Source organism: Schistocerca serialis, chromosome 12 (genome assembly GCF_023864345.2).
Source record: "Schistocerca serialis cubense isolate TAMUIC-IGC-003099 chromosome 12, iqSchSeri2.2, whole genome shotgun sequence".
In the NCBI taxonomy this organism is placed as follows: Eukaryota; Metazoa; Arthropoda; class Insecta; order Orthoptera; family Acrididae; genus Schistocerca; species Schistocerca serialis.
In genome coordinates, this window is record NC_064649.1 from 88026170 (window position 1) to 88048408 (window position 22239).

At 39.1% G+C, this 22239-nt stretch overlaps 1 protein-coding gene across 1 annotated transcript in view; it reads right to left on the bottom strand.

Moving 5' to 3' along the window:
- Positions 1–22239, bottom strand: part of LOC126428133 (protein timeless homolog) — a 483403-nt gene that overhangs the window by 30914 nt on the left and 430250 nt on the right. The window contains exons 17-21 of the mRNA XM_050090036.1: positions 18411–18501; positions 11453–11651; positions 6356–6501; positions 3184–3281; positions 1895–1995 (exon numbers count right to left, since the gene is read on the bottom strand). Of these exons, the coding sequence (XP_049945993.1) occupies positions 1895–1995; positions 3184–3281; positions 6356–6501; positions 11453–11651; positions 18411–18501 (635 nt within the window). The remainder of the gene's footprint in view (positions 1–1894; positions 1996–3183; positions 3282–6355; positions 6502–11452; positions 11652–18410; positions 18502–22239) is intronic.

Genomic DNA, 22239 nt, shown 5'->3' on the forward strand with positions numbered 1-22239 from the left:
TTGTAGTAGAAGAAACTGTTAAAAGGAACGAATTTTTCTATGCATTCAGTTAACAGAATGAGTTAAGTTTCAATTGTAATTTCTGTAAATTAAACTTTGAACAATGTGTAGTTTCAGCACTTATCATTGTGAGGGTATATAACGGCCCAATTCTTTGTCAGTCAGTCCACAGCTGAGTTTCAGGTGAGGAACCTGTGTTGGTTACAATGACAACAACGCATCGTCTTAACAGTGAAATAAATGTTACACCAACAGACCGTGTGTTAAACCAATGACAGTATCTGCTCCATATGAACCTGATTATTCTGAAAGAACTGTGGACTATGTGGTTATGTTTTTATTTGCTTTTAAATGTTCAACAGTAAACTATTGCAGCAGTATGTGGATGTTTGCCTGCAAACTATTAATGAGGTTTATGGAAAGTTAAAATAACAGTGCACTGGCCATATAACTGTGTAATATTGGGGGGTTGTGAACAGTGAAAGTAAAAGACTGTGAAATGAAACTGTGCATCTGTTGGCTACATCATTTACAGTAGACAGTAGTTGTAAATCCAACCCCTATTTTTTCAGCCAGTACATCGAAAAGGAGGACAATAAACGAAGAAATAAAGCAGACGAGTGTCGTCACATCTCTCTCTCTTTCTTGGGGTCGTCAGTCATCTGTTTGGTCTGACGCAGCCCACCACTACTCCCCCTCCTGTGCCAAACTCTTCATCTCAGAGTTGCACTTGCATTCAATGTCCTTATCTAATTTGGATATATTCCGTTCTCTGTCTTCTTGTGCAGTTTTTACTCTCTACAGCTCCCTGTAGTAACAATGATATTACTATTGGATTTCATACCACATGTCCTATTATCCTGTCACTTCTTCTTGAGAACGTTTACCATCTGTTCCTTTCTTAATCAGTTCTGTGGAGAATCTCCTCATAACTTATTAATCAACATAATTTTCAACATCCTTCTACATCATCACATCTCAAATCCTTCAACTTCCTTCTTTCCTGGTTTTCCCAAAACCCATGAGTCACTTTCATACAATGCTGTGTTGCAGACGAATATCCTCAAAATTTCTTCCCCATACTAGCAGACCCAAAAAGGGGGGAATGTCCTATTCGCCAGTACTAGGCTGCTCCTTCTATCCTCCTCTCTTCATCCATCACACATTATTTTGCTTCCATGATAGCAGAAAACCTTCACAATGTGTGCTATGTGGTCATCAGTACTGATGTTAAGTTTACTGCTTATCTTATTTTTGGGAATCTCGTTCTTTTTTCCTTTCTTCAGTTTACTCTCTATACATGATTTGTGCTCATTCAACAGTTCACTCTCATCAACAAGTCCTCACTTTCCAAGGATACCAATGTCATCAGGGAATCTCACCACTGATATTCTTCTACCTTGAACTTTAATCCCATTCATAAGACTTTAATTTTATTTCCTTCATCACTTATACAATGTAGCAAGGATAGGAGTAAGATTGCACCCTTGCCTTTTTAATTGTTCCATTTCGGTAATTTTAGAGTTCTAGTCTGTCCATAAATCTTTGCTTGTCTCTCAGAATCTGTGGAGCATGACATATAACTGAGAAGGTGGAACATAATCAATATTTTTATGCTTCCATGTTTGGTGCTGAAGTAGCATGACAAAAGGATTTGTACTGACTACACAGAATAGCGCAATCAAATGCGAATACAGCATCACTGCCTCTTATGAACCTTGATCCATGGAGTTCTCGAGTACTGCCATTAGCTGTGGGTGGTAATCTGATTCTGCAGGGGGGGGGGGGGGGGGGGACTTTTATGTATCACAAAAGGAGCTACTGATAGCAATATGCCTCTCAGTCCTTTGTAAAATACAATTTTGAAAAGTAATAGTTGAAATTGGATGCTTACAGCTTTGGGCAAAATGAATCCCATCTCTCTCATCTTCTTTGTAACTCCACGACGGGAACGATCTTGGCTTATCATGTTCTTCATAATGAAATCCAAAACATCTGGAACACAATAAGAGAGAAAATAAGGTACTGGAACATGCTAATGATTTTTTGCTATTGCATTAGTCAGTATACAGCAAGGTATTGTAAACAGTGCAGAGTCACAAAAAAGTTGTATGGGACACTGATCTCTACCACCTGCGTGACAACAAGTATGGGAGTTTGTGAAATAATAATTGATATAAGTACACGGTTATAATTTAGGTACATAACATTTATTAATACTGTATTATATTTCTTATTACTGATGTCATTGTATTTTCTCCATATCACATTTAGTGCACAGATGAGATCTACAGGCATGTCGCAATTTACGCTAAATCAGCCACTGGTAGGGTTATGCACCAAAACCAGCGAGATGATACTGTGACAATCTGCACAGATTATTATTAATAATAAAATGTCTGAACTGATTTCACAGTACAATACCATCAATGTAATACTGATCACATTTGCAATTGGACATTATCCACCACTGATAAAGACTTGTTGACAGATGTCACTGTTAACTGTATATGTAAAAATGAATGGCATAACTGTATTCAGTATATGATAATTAAAACTGGAGCATGCCTTATTTTCTGAAAAGAGAAAATAATGCTTATGTGTTTTTCAAAATTAATTGATTATTGGAATTCACTTTAAGACAGAAATGAATCAAAATTATTTACAATTATTACAGTCTATAGGGAAATAGCAATCAACAGGCAAAAGAAAGTTGATCTCTGAGTGAATCTATTATGAAATAACAAGGAGAAAAATATTGTGGGATATATTTTCATCTGTGTTACTGTCAGGAATATTTATGAACTGATACAGAGGTCATTGTATTATGATAAAATATATTAAAATTTATAGCAAAAATTACTTAAGAAAATACTGATATGATGAAGCAGACCGCCTAAGGATAGAATAGAAATTGCAAAGCTGCTTCTACTTCGTAGACTGGAGATGGTAGCATTAAAAGTTAATAAATGGAAGTGAGAACTCATAACATTATCAATTCATATACTGTGCTGAACAGGTGAGCGTATGTATGTGTCTGTGAATCAGGGAGTGTGTATGAAACACAAAATGAGTGACAGCACAAAACTTATGCAAGTCATCCGTGCTGTTATGTGTATCTATGTACCACCACCACCAGTTGGATACAGAAGGGTTGTTGCCTAAACTAGTGTAATCAATTACCGAGGCCATTGGTGTTTGGTGTTTTCATGTACTCCTCGTACAAAACTCGCAGCTCATTCTCCTCCTCTTCTGACCATGCCTTCTTAGCTGCAGCTGACCTTACAAAAGAAAGAAGCAAAGAGGTTCATCAGAAAAAAACACAAATATATGCGCAAAATTCAAAAATAATTTGATATGCTAAGCAAACTGAACTTTGTAAAACAGGAGCAACCAGAAAAATTATGCCTTATCCTTTATGCCCTCTTTATTTCACCGTAAAATTTGGCTAATTTTACAGAAACTTCTCCCATAAACTTCTTTAAGTGTGTGTTATACCACAGCGCTGTTTAATTTGGTATTCCACTAGGTCACATATCCTTGAATGATGTAAGTTCATCTTACTTTTAGCTCATCAAAACTTGCAATTGTGAGACAGTTATTATGTGAAAACATAAACAATCTCTCATTAAAATTTAAATTGTAGCGCCCTGAAATGCATAGTACCAAGTGGTGGTACAAGAAATAGCATTTTCTATTAGAGGCAACACATTTTTGTGGAAAAACTGTAAGAGCAACAGGTGTCATAGTACACTTTAATTCTAGCAGTAGACCGCTATATTTACGAAGGGCATTCAACAAGTAATATAGCACACTTTTGTTCTCACTCAATTTTGGTTGAAAAAATGGAATACTCCTGCTTCAGCCCCTGTAGTTTCATAAAGTTCCAATATGTGACAGCACTATATGTAGCCTTCAAAATGGTGTCTGTAACAGAGGTACGTTCCAAGCAGAGAACTATCACTAAGTTTCTTTTGGTGGAGAACCAGAGCATCATATATATTCATAGGCACTTGCAGAATGTCTATGGAGACGTGGCAGTGAAGAACAGCACAATGAGTGGTTGGGCGAAGTGTCTGTCATGACTGCAACAATGTCGCTCAAACCTTTCCAATCTCCTGTGTGCTAGTCAGCTACACAAAGCTGTGGCTCCTACAATATTGGAAAGTGTAGACACTCTCATTCTAGGTGGTCAATAGATCACAATCAAATGCCTCACTGCTCAACTGGACATCTCTGTTGGTAGTGGCGACACATTCATCCACCAATCGTTATACTCAAATGTGTGTGCTTGCTGGGTTCTTTGGCACCTGACAGAAGACCACAGAAAGCAATGAAAGGACCCTCTGTGTGGAACTGTTTGTGTGTTACAAGACTGATCGTGAGAACTTTTTGTCAAACATCATCACAGGCGACAAAACATGGGTTCACCATGAACCGGAAACAAAACCACAATCCATTGAGTGACACCACAATACCTCCAACTCTGAAGATAAGGGAAATTAGAGCTTGTACTGAGGTGTTCAGACAGTCATTTTTCCCTTGCGCGATCCACGAATGGAACAGAGGGGGATGGGGGCTGGGGGGGCGGGGGGAATATAGCTTTGGTGCGAATTGTGCCCTCCGCCACACACTGCTTGATAGCTAGTGGAGTATATATGTAGATGTAGAAGATGTTCAAAGCCAAACCCTCAGCCTGTAAAGTTATGGCGATGGTCTTTTGGGACTCTGAAGTGATTACACGGTTTGATGTCCTTCCTCATGGTGCAACAATCAGCTCTGAAGTATATTGTGTTACTCTTGGGAAATTGAAGATACGGCTTCAGCGTATTCATCACCACAAAAATGCAAACAAATGTCTCCTTCTCCACGACAATGGAAGGTCTCACACAAGACCGTGCACCAGAGAGCAGCCCACAAAACTTCACTGGACTATTCTTCCACATCCACCCTACAGCCCGTATCTCGCATATTCCAACTTACATCTGTCTGGGCCAATGAAGGATGCACTCCAAGGGAAGGAGTATTAGAGTGGTACCGTGGAGATATACAGGCCCTCCCAGTAATAAGGTGTAAGGCCATCACACTGAATGGACATTACATTGAAAAATAGTTTTGCAGGCAAAAGAGTGTGAACAATATGGTGTATTGAATCCCAAATAATACCAACCTGCTTAAAAAAAGAGGGGGGGGGGGGGGGGGGGGGCAGTGCTACATTACGTTTTGAATGACCCTCGTAACTATGTTCATGAACAAATTCAACATCCCAAGAGATGCTCAAATTCACAAACTTAGGATTTTAAGGCTTAAACAGCTTAATTTGCTGCTGCTGTTGTGGTCTGCAGTCCTAAGGCTGGTCTGATGCAGTTCTCTTTGCTAGTCTGTCCTGTGCAAGCCTCCGTTTAAGTACTGCAACCTGCATGCACCCGAACCTGCTTATTAGAGTCACAACTTTGTCTTCCTCTACAACTTTTACCACACACACTTTCCTCTCTTACCGAACTGACAGCTTCTTTATGTCTCAAGATGCATTCTGACAATCAGTCCCTTCTTTTAAGGTGTAACATAAAAATATCTTTTCCTCTATATTTGATTCTGCACCTGCTCATTATTTATTCATTCTACTCAACTAATCTTCAGCATTCTCATGTAGCGGTATCTTTCGAAAGCTTACATTCTCTTATTGCCTCAACTGTTAATCATCCACGTTTCACTTTTATACAAGACTGCACTCTAGACAAATACCTTCAGAAAAGACTTACTGAAACTTAAATCTATATTTGATGTTAATAAATTTCTCTCCTTCAGAAATGCTTCTCTTGCCATTGCCAGTCTAGTCTACATGTTGTATCCTCTCTACTCTGACATCATTGATTATTTTGCTACCCAAATAGCAAAACTCATTTACTACTTTTAGTGTCTTCTTTTTAATTAATTCCTTCAGCATCATCTAACTTAAATGAACTATATTCCATTACCTTGTTCTAATTCACTGACGTTCATCTTATAACCCCTCTTGGAGACAGTACCTACTCCAGTTAAGTACTCTCCCTAGCCCTTTGCCATATTTGAGAGAATTACAATGTCAATGACAAAACTTATTCCACATTTTTATTTTGGTTCCTTCCACTAGTTATTCTATTTATAGACTGTTCCACTGTATAATATGAGGAATAGGATGCAACCATGTTCTCACTCCCTTCTCAATGATTCTAAGTGAAGTTTAATGAAATCATGGTCTTTACTGCAACTTCATAAGGAAACTTAATACCTTTATCATTTTTCATTTAAAACTAGGTTAATTAACACAATTAACAATGAAATAGTCAACATAATGAAACAAGTTTTTACATACTTGTCTTGGTAACTGCCATAGCCGTATTCAACTTCATATGCCTCTTTAGAAGTCTTCCAGAACAGCAGTTCCATGTATACTTTTGGGTTATTCTTTGCAACTTCGGCAAACTTTCTTATTATGAAAATTGCAAACTTTGCCAATTCCTGTAAATCACATTTTAATCAAATAATGACAGAACTGATGCAGTATATACAGTGTGTTTAAAAAATGACCGGTATATTTGAAACGGCAATAAAAACTAAACGAGCAGCGATAGAAATACACCGTTTGTTGCAATATGCTTGGGACAACAGTACATTTTCAGGCAGACAAACTTTCGAAATTACAGTAGTTACAATTGTCAACAACAGATGGCGCTGTGGTCTGGGAAACTCTATAGTACGATATTTTCCACATATCCACCATGCGTAGCAATAATATGGCGTAGTCTCTGAATGAAATTACCCGAAACCTTTGACAACGTGTCTGGCGGAATGGCTTCACATGCAGATGAGATGTACTGCTTCAGCTGTTCAATTGTTTCTGGATTCTGGCGGTACATCTGGTCTTTCAAGTGTCCCCACAGAAAGAAGTCACAGGGGTTCATGTCTGGCGAATAGGGAGGCCAATCCACGCCGCCTCCTGTATGTTTCGGATAGCCCACACGATCATCGAAATATTCATTCAGGAAATTAAAGACGTCGGACGTGCGATGTGGCCGGGCACCATCTTGCATAAACCACGAGGTGTTCACAGTGTCGTCTAAGGCAGTTTGTACCGCCACAAATTCACGAAGAATGTCCAGATAGTGTGATGCAGTAATCGTTTCGGATCTTAAAAATGGGCCAATGATTCCTTTGGAAGAAATGGCGGCCCAGACCAGTACTTTTTGAGGATGCAGGGACGATGGGACTGCAACATGGGTCTTTTCGGTTCCCCATATGCGCCAGTTCTGTTTATTGACGAAGCTGTCCAGGTAAAAATAAGCTTCGTCAGTAAACCAAATGCTGCCCACATGCATATCGCCGTCATCAATCCTGTGCACTATATCATTAGCGAATGTCTCTCGTGCAGCAATGGTAGCGGCGCTGAGGGGTTGCCACGTTTGAATTTTGTATGGATAGAGGTGTAAACTCTGGCGCATGAGACAATACGTGGACGTTGGCGTCATTTAGACCACAGCTGCAACACGGCGAACGGAAACCCGAGGCCGCAGTTGGATCACCTGCTGCACTAGCTGCGCGTTGCCCTCTGTGGTTGCCGTATGCAGTCGCCCTACCTTTCCAGCACGTTCATCCGTCACGTTCCCAGTCCGTTGAAATTTTTCAAACAGATCCTTTATTGTATCGCTTTTCGGTCCTTTGGTTACATTAAACCTCCGTTGAAAACTTCGTCTTGTTGCAACAACACTGTGATCTAGGCGGTGGAATTCCAACACCAGAAAAATCCTCTGTTCTAAGGAATAAACCATGTTGTCTACAGCACACTTGCACGTTGTGAACAGCACACGCTTACAGCAGAAAGACGACATACAGAATGGCGCACCCACAGACTGCGTTGTCTTCTATATCTTTCACATCACTTGCAGCGCCATCTGTTGTTGAAAATTGTAACTACTGTAATTTCGAAAGTTTGTCCGCCTGAAAATGTACTGTTGTCCCAAGCATATTGCAACAAACGGTGTATTTCTATCGCTGCTCGTTTAGTTTTTATTGCCGTTTCAAATATACCGGTCATTTTTGAAACACCCTGTATTAATACATGTAAACACGTAGCAGGAGAATGTTGCCTGGAGTGTAGGTATTGAAATACAGGGATGGGGAACATGATGATATAGGTAAAATCAGGGAGGTGAAGATGACTTAGGCTGGCATGAGTAACACTACGAGAGACACAAGTAGAACAAGATGAAAATTGTCTCAACACGAGCAAGGTGACCACTGACAACATATGCATCAGAAAGTCACTGACCTTTAAAAAAATTATTTCACAAACAGATAGTTGTTAAATTCACTGTAATTATCACTGCACAGAGAACATTCATTGATTTATTCTTTGTGTTTTGTTGATTGTGTTTTAAGGGACCAGTACAGCCTGCTCATATTCATTTCTATCTTCATTTTTCTCATGCTAACAATCTACAGTTCCACCTTACAAGATAGGTTTTGCTACGTGAGTATTGTCTTTTCTTTCATAACACTCAGTAATTTGTACTGACCAAGCGATAAAATGAGAGAGATGCTGGTGGCACCCTATAATGGGAAAGATGGTAACTGCAAGTGGAAGCTGGGAGGACTGAGCGTAGTCATTAGCCAATAAATGGTATCAGTTGACCAATGACATACAGAATAATTTTTTGGACAATAATTTGTGAAAAAGGAAAAATTAAAAAGACATTTATATTCTTAAATGATTATTGTAGAAGAAATATTATAATGTGGAAAAGACTCCCCCCTCCCCCTCAACTCCTCCCCTTTTTCCCTCCCGTGTAATGTATGTAAACATTGCACTGTCTGTGTCTTAAAGAAAAATATAACAGCAATTCTTTTAAATCAAACATAATCCTGCTTTGTAATGTTGGTTATGTTGTCGGAATTTACAGCAAACAAAACCAAGTAGGAATATTATTCTGGAATTTATTTTCTGAAATTCTGTCTGATGTCGTTTAAAGAAATGAACAGGCAATGGTCGTAAAGATAAAATTAAATCAGACAGCAGTAAGAATCACACTATGGTAGTGTTCAGTTTTTACATCATGTAGATGTGGTGTTCATTGAATTTATTAACAAATAGATAAAAGAATGAAGCCCCCTTCCTGATCACACAAGTGGTAAAAGGAATATTTAATGGTAGTAAGATTATTTCACTGGTAATGTGTTTATTTTCATGTTGTTAGCTAAAGTTACGCAAGAAGAAGTAAATAAAGCAAGGTTTCTTTTAATTTTTTTATTTCACTGTTACTGATTTGACGCTCTGGTCTGAAACTGAACAACAAATGTGAAAATGTAGACTACAATCTCACAGTACACTTAAACAGTATTCATCCAATGGCTATGCCATTTCTGATTATTCTAATAGGAAATTGCACCATCAAGAATGAGAACAGTTACGAGTGTTGAATAAGTCCTTGGTATACATTAACACATCACAAAGAAACTGTAGAAAACTAATCTATATACCATTATTAACAATAAATTATCACTATACTGATTAATGCTGTTCATTATCAATCCACCTCAATCTAATCAAGTATGTTATAAATAAACCTACTAAATGGAAAGGGGAGGGGGGGGAGGAGTTACAGTTATACTAAACAGTTCTCCTACTGGAAGCTTAACATTTCCTTGATTACACTGGTACTTTTCGAAAGAGGATACAAGGTCCAGTCACATTAATGTGACCACCACCCTGTCAGTGTGCAGTAACCACTCACAAATGGTTGGGGGGAAAGGTGGGGGGGGGGGGGGGGCAGCACTAGCACTGGAGGGTGTATGAAGTGCATCTAGGGAATGTAGGAGACAGTGCAGTCATTGTTGTAATGTGGAAATGGAATGATTTATCTGATGTCCACATGTGGAAGCATTTCTGAGATAGATAAGTTTGTAAAGTGTTTGCATACTGGAATGGCAAAATGCTGCTGTCCATAATTGGCGCCGAGAAAACTGTGGTACATCATGGGCCACTGATGATAGGTGTAAAAAATGGATGCCGAGATGGGTACAGACGTGCAACTGTCGAATACGTGACTGCCCAGATGAACCAATGGGCTACCAATAGTGTGTCCTCAATGACTGTCACTGCATACGGGCCTCTGTAGGAAGTGCCTGGTTCATGCACCCATGCTGACTGCTATTCACTGGCGATGAAAGCTGGAATTTGTACCATAACTGGACATCTAGTGAGTGGCAACAGGTGGCCTTTTCAGATGAGTCCCATTTTATCCTCCATTGGTGTGAAATATCTGAAACCAAACACCATGTAACAATCATCAAAATGGACTTAGCCGGAGGAGGGAGTGTTATGATCTGGGGAATGTTTTTATGGCATTTCCTGGGTGAACTCGTCACTCTGGAAAGCATAATGGATCAATACAACTGTGCATCTATCCTTGGGAACTATGTCCACCCCTATACGCAGTTTGTTTTATCTTAACACAATGGCAGCTAGCAGCAGGACAATGCAAAGTGTCCCACAGCTCACAGTGTATGTGTGTGGTTCGCAGAGCACCGAGGTGAATCTACCGAACTCCCCTGACACGTGTGGTGAAACAGGCAGTGAGGCCAAAAGTGTTGTGCTGTAGAGCATGTTCTCCAACAGAGTATTGTGTGATGCCAGCATACACTGGCTGCATATGCCCATTCATCCCAACTGATAAACTGGTGACAGTCATGCCAAAGTAAAAAGGGTGAACTTAACAGTTGGTACACAACACATGTTATTTCACAAGTGGATCTCCCTTTAGTAGTATATGTTTTGTCAGTTATAGGGCTGGTGAAGGTGATGGTAGGAGGGTGCATAGTGGGTATGGTCCAGGGCTAGGAGGCACTGTGTGGGTTCACAGGTGCAGAAGGAGCATAGGATCTGACCTGGGTACTGCGGAGATTGGAGGGCAGGGTTGACGAAAGGCTACTCTAGGAAGGGTGGGATAGAATGGACCTCTCATGGCATTGTGGAAGTAGTTGATTAATACGTTCAAGACCAGGACAGTACCGAATGACAAAAGATGTACTCCAAAGTGGATTTTGGTGGGATCAGGATGTGATGGCCTGGGAAATCTGCCAGTGAAAATAAATATCCTATAGTATTTTCAATCATTGCTATGAAAATATGTACTCTATTTCCACTACATGTGGATAACCCTACCTCATGCACTATAAAATTACAAAGTAACAAAATGACTAAGCAGTACTTACCTTCTGTAGGCAAAATTCTGGTACATCCAAGAGACAAATTTAAAAGTGAAAAAAATAATAATAAAATAAAAAAACTAAAATAAAATAAATTATTCCTAGTTTTCAGAACTGACATTTCCTTCCTCAAACTGAAAAGGAGGATAGGGTGGGGAAAGTTACAAAGTAGAGAAAGACCCCAGGACGGAGAGGCAGTGCCTCTTACCTTGTGTTCAGGCAGGCTGGAGTCCAGCACTCTCTGGAAGATGCGGAAGAGCGACACCTGAAAGAGGAGCACGTACATCTTGCAATCCCAGCCTATGCGGTGCAGGATTTTGAGGGCGCTGTGGTTCACTGTCGGAGTGTTCCGGTCAAACTCTGACAGCACTATTGTGCACGATTGCACCACATTTGGATGTGCAAACCTGCGAGACATTAACGGATAAGAGATGAAGAGAGCTGGCAATTTTAAACATCTCTGCAAAATAAAATGTTTGGAGGTAAAAACAGATTCAAAAGCAGTTGCAATTTTAGATTGGATTGGATTGTTCGGGGGAAGAGACCAAACAGCGAGGTCATCGGTCTCATCTGATTAGGGAAGGAGGGGCAAGGAAGTCGGCCATGCCATTTCCAAGGAACCATCCCGGCATTTGCCTGCAGCGATTTAGGGAAATCACGGAAAAACTAAATCAGGATGGCCGGAGGCAGGATCGAACCGTCGTCCTCCCAAATGCGAGTCCAGTGTGCTAACCACTGCGCCACCTCGCTCAGTACTGCAATTTTAGATTTTATATCATAAATTTCCATCTTTATTTTAAAAAGTTCCCTGCAACATACAGCAATGAATGCTGAACATTCAAATGTGTATATGAGAAGAATTTTTGAACCTTGATATGAAAGCATTTAGCTATATCAATACAATAGGAACTAATGAACTGACCACTACCAACATATTAAGAAGGATCCAATGACTAAGTTCGTGTGTGATTTGCCAAATATATATAATTGGCAGTTTATCAGGTTATTAATTTAATTTTACATGAGAAATATATAATTTTCCATATTTGGACATTGTTACTACTTCAGCAATGTATAACTCATTGCTCAGTCATTAAGTTCAGCATGTTTTATGCATAAAGTCATATTGTTTAGGAAAACTAAATTGTTTAAGAATAAAAAATGCTAACACTGAAATATGTTAGAGCTCATTATAGTACAGGGTGTATACGACCCGGGACAACCGGGAAAAACCCGGGAATTTTTTCATCCGGGAGAAAACCGGGAAAAACCCGGAAATTTTTTCATCCGGGAGAAAACCGGGAAAAACCCGGGAATTTTTTAGAATTCCTGGAATGTTTCATTTTTTCAGTTTTGAGTTAAATTTTTGTAACTTTGACTGGTAAGAACCAATACTCTAACAAAGAATATTACTGTATCTCGCCATTGCAGCAATAAAACACGAACGAGAGAAAAAAAAAAAAACTTGAGTTGCAAAGGAAATGCACCATATACGAGAACAAAACACAGCGCTCATACAAGCGTCTGCCAACAGCAAAATTTGTTCAAGGCTTTACGAAGACTGAAATGTTTAATAACAACAAATTGCCTCCGATGAGCGTGACGTCACAACTGTTTACATTTGATTCATTTGAGCGGTTGCTAGCGAGCTTAGGCGCAAGTGCAGTTGAGTCGCGTATGAGTAGTACCTTCTCCCGCTTCTGGCTACAGAAGTGTGGCAGTTAGCTGCATAAGCAATTTCAGCAAGCAGCGAGATTCTATCTGGAAAAATCTTGCTGATGTGTCTAAGATGCCAGATCCACGTATGCGCAACAGGCCCGGAAGTAGGGGGCGGAGGCAAACCGGGCTATCTGCCCCCAGGCGGCAGTTTCATGGGGGAGGGGCGCCAAATTCACATTATTGAGGAAAAAGACCTTGTTTCACAAAGCGCCTAGCACCCAGCGCACGTTGGTCTATCGATCACTCATATGATTTTGAACGCATCCCTGTTGGTTTTTGAACATTTTTTACCAAATTCTAAGTTGATTTCTGAATGCGTTCATAGTGTACGTGATGTATCTGCCACGGGAATCCCCGTCGCATTTAGGAAAAAAAAAAAAAAAAAAAAAAAAAAAAAAAAAAAAAAAAAAAAAACCCTGCAGACAAAAGGGGACGGGTCTATACGAGCTGAGCGAATGAAGTTGAAAGGGTGAATGACAATCGTTGTTTATGTGGTCGACTGGGTTTGCAAATGATGAGCGCTTTTATAATTACTAGCGAATTCCATTAATTGAGACTGCCAGAGTGGAAATAAACGAGTAACAGGAATAACAGGCAACCAAGATTAATTGTTGTCTTCTCCGTGTATCCAAGAAAATGAATTTTTGACAGAAAATTTTTGGCCAGATCGCTGCACCACTTAAGGGACAGCTATACAGTCCTCGGCTAGCAGCCGCTAAAGTTCTATTCTGGGAGTATCGCGGAAAACGCGTTGTACGAACACGTACTAAAGCTTAACCGGAGAATAAATGCGGGATAACTAAACCGGTGATTGTGGCAGGGTTAGTGAAGTTAATCAGAGAATAAATTTTGACACTGGCAGGAATAGTTACAGAATTAGTGATGACAAGATTGTTTGTTAGAACGAGGAAGGAGAGGAAACGGGGACTCACATAAATTACGGAAGCATATGACGATTTAAATTTATATAAAAAATTCGTACTACTACTTTTCGATCTCATGCTTCAGAAGCTAGAGAGTATGGATGAAATGTGAAACTATTTCCTAACATAAGGCTTTTTGTTTGTAGTGGGCCTAATAGGCATTGTCGTGAATTATATTCTGTCGTGTTATAAAAATGACCATTTGTGCCAAAACAGTCTCGTTTATTTGGTGTGTGTAACAACTGCTGCAATATTGGGCAGGCCTGTTTCGTTTTATCTAGCAAACAGTGACAAAATACACGTAATCATATCGAGAAACCACACCAGTCTTGGTACTATTTGTATTAATAACAGTTTATCTAGTATTACACAACTACACATCGTTTTTTCATGTAGCAAAACGTTTACGTACTTTGATCAGGTAATAGATTCTTTCCCAAAAAGGAAAATACGCCATATAAAGCTGTGGCAAGATTAGAGAGAAAAAAAGCTAGGACTTATGGATTAAAGAAATGTGTACTGTCTTGCTTGTCTCTTGTCCTTACTCGTTTTATGTATCCTATATTTAATATGTCACACAAAACAGCAAGTTATTAGCTAATAGGCAGTAAAGACCCCAAGTTTTCTGAAGAGTTCTTGTTCTGGAAATTTTTTTAAAGAGGGGCAGGATGTCAAACCGGCCGACTGGGAGCAGGAGAGGCACCACAGGACATTTAAACTTCCACTGGCCTGAATATAGTTTGATGGCACCCGTTACAAAATATTACAAGTTTGAATTCCACAGAGCAAATTACAGAGACGTGCAATGGAAGAATGCTGGGTGAAGAGGCGTGGCACTGCACTTCGGCACACTTAAGACCAAATAACATGTCTTACGTTCCCTCGAACATATATGTTGTATGTATCAGACTCTTCAGAAAGACGTGCGCTACAAAATGAAGATATTTTTGAAAAATGATTTTTTAAATTTTTGGCGTCCTACCTCAAACGCTCGATGGAGGGGGAGCGCCACTATTTAATATTGGCCCGGTCCGAAAATATCGTAGATCCGAACATCATGCACACGTCAGTCGGAGTTGTAGTGAGGAGGTGGTAGTCTCCACGTGACCCGTGTTTACGTTTATGTTAAGTGATTTTGCTGTTTGTTCTTCGTTTATTGCTCTCACGTGAAATGAAAACAAAACGGATTTCTGTGGCCGGGAGCTATAAAGTGAATTAAAATACATGCACATAATTACGGAAGGCTAAAATACGTTATTAGCTTCAGATTTTATTTTGTTTCCACCTTTCTGACAGACAAGCGTTAATCGCCTTGCAGAACAATGAAGTTATTTTTGTCGGTTTGTCAAAGAAATTTGACTTTCATTAATCTTTTCTGCTGAGGCAGTCAATTTATTTGAAACAAAGTGTTTAATTCCACACAATTGGCTAGTTTCAACTGTTTGCTGCATTTCAAGTTCACGTTTTCATCTTCTAGCACGTATGGTTATTATGCCATAATAAAGAACCAAACATGAGATAATACGGTACTGGTACCCCAAGAATATTTACATCTGAATCTGGACATACGAATGTGCACTTTAAGCCGAATTATGCATTTTAGTATGGTTCACAAAATTCCCATGCTCTTTGAGTATCCTCTAATGTCTTGTTTCTTTTGTGACATAATGTAAGACCTTTTAATGTTTTACACGTGCGAACGTACGGGCTTCCTGCGTCATCCTAGCTGCGCAAGCGCGGTGACGCCTGTCATCTCTGTCATCTGGCGCAACTGCTGAAACGAATCTATTTCTAACAGGTCGCGGGAAAATATTCCGAATGGTTGTTTGAGAAACGTACCTTTCAAGTAAAGTAAATTGCCTTTCACACAAGATGAACTCTGTGCGCGAATGTCCGATGAATTTCTTAAATCACAGAGTGTTTGACTCTCCCACAAAAATCAAATCTTTGAGGACGGCCATTTAAAATACTTTCGAGCCCAGAAGATCAGACATTTATGTCATTGTCAAAAATTTTACTGGCGCATTTTTGTGATGTATCTTCACACGCACAGAAAAGATCAACATTATGTGTGAAAGCTTAGCTTCTCTTGCAGCTTATTAATTTTAGAGACCAATACTATATGTAAAAGCTTTTCTTTTGTTGTAGCGACACTATGTATATCAATTTAAACCCATTACGTTTTCCTATTTGTGTGTTCGCGCTACTTGACTGTGATGCTGTTCGCTGACTACATCACGTGTCCTATGCTCTGAATATCCGCTGTCATCGGCTGGCGAGAGAGCTTGACATGAGCTACGACTGGCTTACAAAACCGCATCACAATCTCGATTTCAATCCTTCGGAAAGAAACGTGTGGTGATTGGTGGAATTCGAATTTATAGTTTCGTAATACGAAAATATGTAGTGTACATGTTGCTGCACATCAGACATCTTTCCAAAACGTGTTTTTTTCCCCTGAGTTTCGTTTTCTAAAGTGCCGGGAAATTGTGCACCGGTGTATAAAGTCACAACCATTGAAAGGATTGATAAATTTTACAGTTCGAGTAAAAGTATACTGTTACTTAACATGGAAAAAGCGTATTTTCTTCCGGGAGAAAGTATTTTTAACCGGGAAATCCGGGAATTTTTTTTCCTCGTCCACGTAGACAGCCTGCAGTAGGATGCAGATTAAAGAAACCCAGACTGTGATTAATGTAACAAGCACAGGTTTTTGACCAATCAAAGTGAGTTTAAAAAAAGGGTATAATAACTATTGATTTTAAACACAAAAGGTGAATAATTTGTTGTGTGAATAACTTTGTAAAACGCTGTGATGTAATGAAATTAATTGTGACCAAATTTATAAGAATGCAATGTATTGTACTGATTCTTACATAATGACACACTATATAACACGCTTCATAACACCACGTGGAAGAGGTCACTGCACCACTGTTTGCCACGGTTACTCACTATGAAGATTAATGCTTGCTTGCATAAATGGAAGTTGGAAACATAACTGTCAAGTAACTCAACCCCAAAAAATTGGAGGAACACATCCTGCACTTGTGGTAAGTACCAAATAGAATTGCAATTTGGTAATTTAACATTGCTGTCACCATTGCTGATGTGCTGCTGTCGTAAGGATAACAATCCACAAAAAATGTACCAGCTTATCGTACTCGTGTCAAATTACTATTTTTGGATAAATTAGATAGGATACAAATATTAAGACCACAAAATGTATTTTTTATCACAAATAGAAACTTACATCAGCAATTATTTATAACTGATAATGAATCAGCTTTCATTCTTCACGATACATTCACAGCATCACAGAAAACACAAAGATCAGGAATGGGAGTAAAATTCAGGATAAGATTTGCTGCTGACTCGAAATTCTTAGTGTATGTGATGATGAATTACAGGGCCTGTTGAATCGAATGAACTGTTGAATGATTACAGAATATTTACTGTAAGTAAATCGAACAATTGTAGAAATAATGAAGAGTACAGGTCAGTGAGAAACTTAATACCAAATTTGGTGACTAAGGACATGGGGGCAAAAGAACACATAAAAAGGGGACTAACACAAGATGAACAGGGCATTCCTGGCCAAATGAATTCTACTAGTATCAAACATTGGCCTCAATTTGAGGAAGAAATTTCTCAGAATGAAAATTTGGAGCACAGCATTATACGGTAGTGAAATATGGACTGTGGGAAAATGGGAAAGAACAGAATTGAAATGTTTGGGATGTGGTGCCACAGAAGGATGTTGGAAATTATGCGGATTGATAAGGAAATTACATGGATTGATAAGGTAAGGAATGAGGAGGTTCTCTGCACAATCTGCGAGGAAAGGAACGTATGGTTAACACGGACAGGAAGAAGGAATACAATGAAAGGACATGAGTTAAGATTTCAGGGAGTAACAAGGAAATGTCATGACAAGTACCCTAATCACAGAGATCTGAATACATCCCACAAATAACTGCAGACATTGAGTGTAAGTACCACTCTGTGACAAACAGGCTGGCACTAGAGAGGCATTTGTGGCGGGCCACACCAAACCTCTCAAAAGGCTGATGACTAACAATAATGATAATAAGAACAACAATAATAATAATGTAAGTATGTGACCTGATAGTTATTTGACTGTGTGAACATACTAGCAGCGACATTTGAAAGAAAGAGAGTAGAAATGAAATTAAGAAAGCAATGACACACTTTCCAGCCAAGATAACATGCTGCTCCTTCCATACCGAGAAATTCTCAATAGAGTCGCATACTTTTCTTGTACTTCCAATAACAAACGTAAGTGTGGTACTAAGACTAACGCTTTTCGAAAACTGAGAAATACTGCATCAACCCAACTGCTTTAATCAATGGCTTTCAATAAGTCACACTTTGATAATCAATGCAGCCACAACTGTCTCATGGTCACTGATGCCAGTTTCAATGGTGACATCCTCAAAGAGATCATGTCTTATCTGTTGCCCTAAAAGCAACTATTTCTTCCAGCACAAAAACTCTACTCACCTTTTCATGAAGTCCATGAACTGAAATGACTGCTCTGATATAGCTGTGCTGCCCTCATCTTCTGCATCTTCTTCCTCATCATCTTCTTCATCTTAAACCACAATAACAGTAGGAATACAGAAACTGCAGTACTACATAGAACCAAGACAAACTGTGAAAGGTTTGCCATTAACAAAAAATATACATACATAAACATATTTCTATATGTTTGTGAAAATGGAATTTCGTTATTTGCAGTATCCATCTAACTATAGAAATGTCAGTGTTCCTCTTGTTTTGGATCATATGGAAAACACAAGAATGTCTAGTACAGTCTAGATGAACCGTCGTTACCTAATAGAATACCTCTGACTTCCATACTACATGGCAATAGAATGTTTGCAGCAGCTTTTTCATACGGTCAATTACAGTATGTTAATTGCGACATTCAATGGTATGGAGGAGGGGGGTATATTACTTCAAACCGCACATAAGAAGACACTGAAAAGTTATCTAGAATGAAGTACTACCTGAAAAAAGCTGCAGAAAATACACAGTCACGCCTCAATAAGATTTAAAAATGATGTACGAATTGACAGCTAGCTTGAGGTGTTCACTAATTTAAAATTGTGAACTCTACAAAATGCAAAAATCTTTGGTATCCTATGGCTATAATATGAATGAGTCAACTTGTACAAATACCTGATGTAACAGTCTGTGGGTGTATTAAATGAAATGATTAGATAGGCTCAGCCATAGGTAAAGAGGGCAACAGGCTTTGGTTCACTGGTAAAATTCAATCAGTCTACAAAGGACACAATCCTGAAACCCATCCTAAAATATTGCTTAGAAGCATGACTGACCTAGGAAGTCCATTCGCTATGTGGCAGCACCGCTTCTTTTCCTAAATGTCCTGCTTTCCTGAAACTTTTCTTGGGAACACTTTTTTGTGGTTCCATTTGGCTAAAATATTTTGTGCTATCGGATGTTTCATTTGTAATTTACTGTGCAAGTATATATGGTACTAAGTGCTAGTTGCTCCACAACCATTATTTATTTACTGTTAATGTTTTGGTAATATGAATTCATGATGTATTTTTGATTGGTTTTAATAGTAAGAATTTCCATTTCCATTGTAGTAATCAGTCTGAAGACGTTATAGTGGATACGTGAGAATTTTAAATCTATGCAATCGCCAATTTTTTTTCAATCTAGGTTCTGGATTAGTCATTGCCTAGTGTTACTGGCTAAGAAGTAATCATGCATACTGGTACAAACACAAACAAAGCAACGAGTTTACAGTCATCAAATAAATTAATGGTAGGTAGCAAATATACAAAAATATACCTACATAATCATACATAAACACAAAAAAATGTAAACTCTACCCATGTATTAGATCTTAGGTCTGTTCCTATTGGCCAACTGTTGCCTACGGGGGAATATGACGAGTGATCGATGATTATTATCAGCACGTCACCGGTCCTTCCAGCTGTTGTTGCCAGCAGAGAATCCTGGTGATGACCCTGCTTCTTCATTCAAGCAGCTTCTCAATTTGCCTCACAAGGGCTGAGTGTACCCCGTACGAGACTTTCGTACTTTCCAAAAAGATTGGAGGAGGTACGGGGAATCAAACCTGGGTCCTTCGGCAACAAAGACAGTGATGCTAACCATTCAGCTACAGAGGCGTTCGATCATAAAATATTACATTGAAGTACTGGTAATTTAACAAAAATGGACGGGGCAGTCAGTTACGCCTGGCAGTATCAAGGAGTGGAGAGGAATGAAGTCTGTCTGTTTACTCAGCAGCTGCTGAGGAAGGTTCTTGTGTTGCTCCTTGATCACCAGTATTTGAAGTAGAGAGAGTTTTGTTCACTGTAGCCAGAGTACAGTATTTCTATGTCTGCTACATCTATATTGACACCTGCACTGCAGATGTTTATCAACCACACGAACGGTGTCCATCTGAAGATTAAATTTGCTATGGAGTTGGAGAGGGATGCCAACCTTCTCGGATGTTTTAGTCAAGTGAAAAGCTTGAAGTTGGCTCAGCCATTCAGTGTACAGGAAATCTACGCTCACAGACTGGTACTTGAACGTCAACAGTTTTCACCACCCTGTACACAAGAAATTGGTCCTAAAATGTTAGTACACAGGGCAAAATTATCTCTGACGATAACCGTCTAAAGCCTGCATTTGAGCACTTGAACCGTGTGTTCTGAGGAAGTTGTTACAGCAAGACAGAAATTGCTAAAACTTACAACTCTGCTGATGAAACTTTTTATACTTGGGATCCACAGTTATGTAGAACTTTATAAAAGACATCATATTTATGCCAGTGACTGTAACACTTTCTTTATTTCACAATTGCAATTTCGACCTTAGGCCATTATCAAGTGAAGATGCTATGGCTATTAGGCCATGTCAACCTAAAATGAGCTGACACATTTATATGTCGCTGTCATTACTATTAAATACATTGGTGACGCTGTTACTTAGTGCGAGCACACATATCCGTATGTCATACTACAACGAAGTCTGCAGACACTCATGTTTGTTGGTCCATCACGAGTCATATATGCACTAAACTGCAGCGGCAGATTACTGTGAAAGATGCCTTGTGTATTAGAGGAAGAGGCCGAGCCAGCTCCACTCCTTCCATACTCTGCAGCAACTACTAGCAGGATAGGATGTGTCCTCAAGAGATATGGGCTGAGACAGTGCTCTGGTCTATCTCCAAGATAAGAGATACATTACGCTCTGTTGAACATGACGTAGGTTTTCCTGTTCCTGATATATATGATGTCCCCTGTCGATGCCATGGCAATTACATAGGTCAAACCATTCTCACTGCTGCCAAGAGGTGTGCAGAGCACTCGCAACGTATCAAACAAAGGGAACTTGAGAAGCCGACCGTGCCAGAACACTGCCTAGGAAACGGGCATAAAATACAATTTGGAAAGACGACACTTTTGGCTCAAACACCTTTGTACTGGGATTCTATTATCAAAAAAGCAGCTGAAAACAACTTTAAGGGGCTCCAGAAAGGCTCAAAATCATGAAAAGTTCAATTTTTACTTTTTTGCGTTTTCTGAATCTGCAGACTATTACCTTTTAATAGATATATAATTTATTCAATTTCGAAGACTACAACTATTTTCAAATTTTTTTTGAAATGTGTTCTACATGGGCGTGACCCACTGTGGCGCTGTTAAACTGCTGTCAAATGGTGTTATTATTAACGTCCCTGTTCATCAGGTACATTTTAGTGATGTGAGATAAAGTATGTGTTGTGGCTAACCTGTGATGGTTCAATATATATCGCTGGTGTGACTGTCGATTGTTTCATGTTTATTTACTCTGTCGTTATCTCGAAAATATTCGTAATTAATTCTGTTTCTTGAGTCTCTGTTTTGTTGAAGTATAATAATGAGTAAAAGTAAAGTTATTAGAAATCCTCTGAAGGCTTTTAAGAAAAGGAGAAATGTTGGAAAGCCAAAGGTATGTGTTATTACTGTAAACAATAACGACGATAACCAAGTGAGTGAACCTAACCTCTCAAGTACACCTGCCCATAGCAGTCAAAGTCGGAAAGAAAATACTTCACAGAAGAAGCTTGGTTCGATGAGTGAAAACTATGAATGTTTTATGGGCGAATCGGATGTGAATGAAATATTTGATATGTCGGTTCTCAAAGGAATTTTTTCAAACTGTGTAAGATGTATTCATTGTAGTGAAGTTGGTCTGGAACTCTCCATAATAAAGCACGTAAGACTTGCTAGTGAAATACAACTGAAATGTGATAATTCATACACGACCACCTTTTGGAACAGTGTTGCAGTAACTGCAA